The sequence below is a fragment of the Frankliniella occidentalis genome, unplaced genomic scaffold (genome assembly GCF_000697945.3).
Source record: "Frankliniella occidentalis isolate FOCC.00 unplaced genomic scaffold, Focc_3.1 Scaffold383, whole genome shotgun sequence".
Classification (NCBI taxonomy): domain Eukaryota; kingdom Metazoa; phylum Arthropoda; class Insecta; order Thysanoptera; family Thripidae; genus Frankliniella; species Frankliniella occidentalis.
Window position 1 is genome coordinate 154,377 of NW_026267505.1, and position 2,602 is coordinate 156,978.

The 2,602-nt window shown below is 48.8% G+C and overlaps 1 protein-coding gene across 1 annotated transcript in view; it reads left to right on the top strand.

Annotated features, from left to right (window-relative positions):
- LOC113213169 (uncharacterized) overlaps window positions 1-2,602 on the top strand; it is a 49,601-nt gene that overhangs the window by 32,527 nt on the left and 14,472 nt on the right. Inside the window, exon 5 of the mRNA XM_052274373.1 lies at window positions 992-1,892. Within this exon, the coding sequence (XP_052130333.1) occupies window positions 992-1,892 (901 nt within the window). The remainder of the gene's footprint in view (window positions 1-991; window positions 1,893-2,602) is intronic.

The following is a 2,602-nucleotide window of genomic DNA, read 5'->3' on the forward strand; positions in this document are numbered from 1 at the left end:
ATGTGGACGACCCCTAAAAGTAGAAGCCTTTGACCTAAAATTTTCTCCGTTTGACTTCATCTTGCACGCTTAAGTGTTTTTTCGACGAAAATACGATAAAAATGACCACATTGCACCTTAAGACGTACAAGCAGGCGTCCAATCGTCATGTGTCAGAGAAAGAGACCCCCCCCCCCCCTCAGAAGAAAAAAACCCAAAAAAACACACATCTGAACCAGGAACTACCTTCGGATGTGCCGTGTCGCTTTCACTGTAACGGACCTAGGGGTTGATACATTTAAAACAATGACAAAAAGTCAAGTTTTAAGACTGATTGACGGACGAACAATACAAGCTAAAAACTGCGTTACTTCAATTTAAAAAAAAAATTCTTAAGCAAAGCAGAAGGGTGGGGTGTAGTTAGTCACGGTGTTGCCCCGTTACAGTCTTTTGTCATGTTCAACCCTAGTAACACAAAACAGTCGCACATAGCGTGATTTTTATCCATCGTCCAATTATTGTGACGATAACGAAAATCGAAAAGTGATGGCTTTTCCATAGTCAGACAATTGTTGCTGGTCTATCAAATTTAAACCATCTACCATTCTGTTGTATTTTTATCGATTCCTGGTCGAATCCACAACAATGGGTTTTTGCTTACTCTATCAGGTGCGCACGAAACAGCCGGAAAACAACTAACTTTGTCTGAAATTAGGGCTCATGACTGTATCGCACAGCGATAGAGTCCTGAGGTATCTTCTTACATAAATTCCGCACTGAACCGCATGTAGCCGTTTCCGGGAGTGGGAGGGGGAGTATCAATTTCCCTAACAGACACATCTTTGACCGCTCGGGAGGGGTGAAAGGTCAGCCGATGGGTCTGAATGGACTCTGCCGCTAATCTTAGGATATCTGAAAGTGCTTTGTTCCAGGTGTATCTTTTTGATCCCAGATTTTTACTCCACCTTAATGTGTGGTTGCTTACCTTGCTCTACTGTCTATGTACGTGAAGCTGTCGCGGATCTGCTGAACACCACCGACAACAACTCAGAGACGGCGATGCACTACGCAGCACGCGGCTATGGCGAGGCTTTGGAAGTGCTCCTCAGCCACCGTGGCGCTGACGTGCTGAAAGAGGATTGCACAGGCCGGACGGCTGCCATCCACGCGATTAAATCTGCCTCTCTGCACACGCTGAAGATCCTGCTGAAATGGGAGTCAAAATGCCGCGAGGCCAAGTCGGAGTTGACGAAAGCACCTGGAGATGAAGAAGCGGGCGGGACTGAAGCGTCGGGTGGAGTTCAGGCAGTGTGTGGAAAAGAAGCGCCGGGCGGAGGTCAAGCTGTGGATAGAAAAAAGGCAGCGGGTGGAGGTCAAGCAGCTAGTGGTAGTGAACGGGTGGGTGGAGTTCAAGAAGCTGGCGATGAAGAAGCGGCCGGTAGAGGTCCAGCAGCCACTCCTTTCACTCTTGCTCTACGTGGACAGCCTCTCCGTCTTGCTGCTGTGCAAAACCGCATGGACATGATGGAGCTACTGATCAGTCACGGGGCAGATGTGAATGCCGTGGACGAATGTGGAAGCGACATATTAGAAGCAGCATTAAGTTTAAACCAAGATTCCACGAGGGCGGTCTTGCTCCTGCTCAAGCACGGCGCAGTGCCGACCTCCGTGCACAATCGGCTAGATACTGTCTCTAGGGCCCTTGCTTTAGGAAAAGTGGACGTTGCAGAGCTGCTTGTGAAGCATTACCCCTACTTCTGCGAAGTACCGAATGTAAAATTAATGATATCCTTCGTAAAGGTGCGTGGACTGATCTCTGACACAAAGCATCCCATATTGGCAGCCACTCTCAAGAAAATGGATCCGTCCAAAGAGACAGTTTTGGCCTGCAATTTGGCCTTTCAAGCTATGGGGTAAGTCTAAATCGAGGACTTAGAGCTGTCAACAGGGAAGCAGCAACTAACATTTTGTGAATGTAAAAATTGAAAACATTCCGTCTCTTAATGCATTTTAGCCCTTGTGTGCCTATCCCATGTTCCAAAGAATTTTATTTTTTATGGCACTCCGTTTGAAAGGTTTTTTCGAGGGAAAGACAAAGGTGCAGTCAAAATGCCAAATATCCTATTGCTTTAGGAGTAATCAAAGAAAAACGCTCGACAAGCTCGTTCGAAAGAACTTGTCCAAAATTAACTCATAGTGTGATAGAAACGACGATATCTTGCCTGCACGCAGAGATAAAGGAGCAAAAACGCAGAATACGTCGGACCTGGCGGCGTTGTCATCCCCGTGAAGGTCGGTGACTTAGTGTCATCCCCGTGACCGTCCAAAGCGCGGTAGTCATCCTCGTGATGGCCTTGGGCGCTGTGTCATCCTAGTGACGGTCCTGTGCGCGGTGGCCATCCCTATGACGATCCTGGGCCTGTGCGCGGTGTCATCCCCATCCCCGTGACCCTCGAAGAGTGATGATCATCCCCGTGACCGTGTTGGGCGTGGTGTCATCCCCGTGACGGTCATGGACGCTGTGCCATACCCGTGACATTTCGAGGAGCGGTGGTAATTCCCTGTGACAGCCCTATGCGCGGTGTCATCCCCGTGACTCCCTGAGGAGTGTCTATTGCCCCCC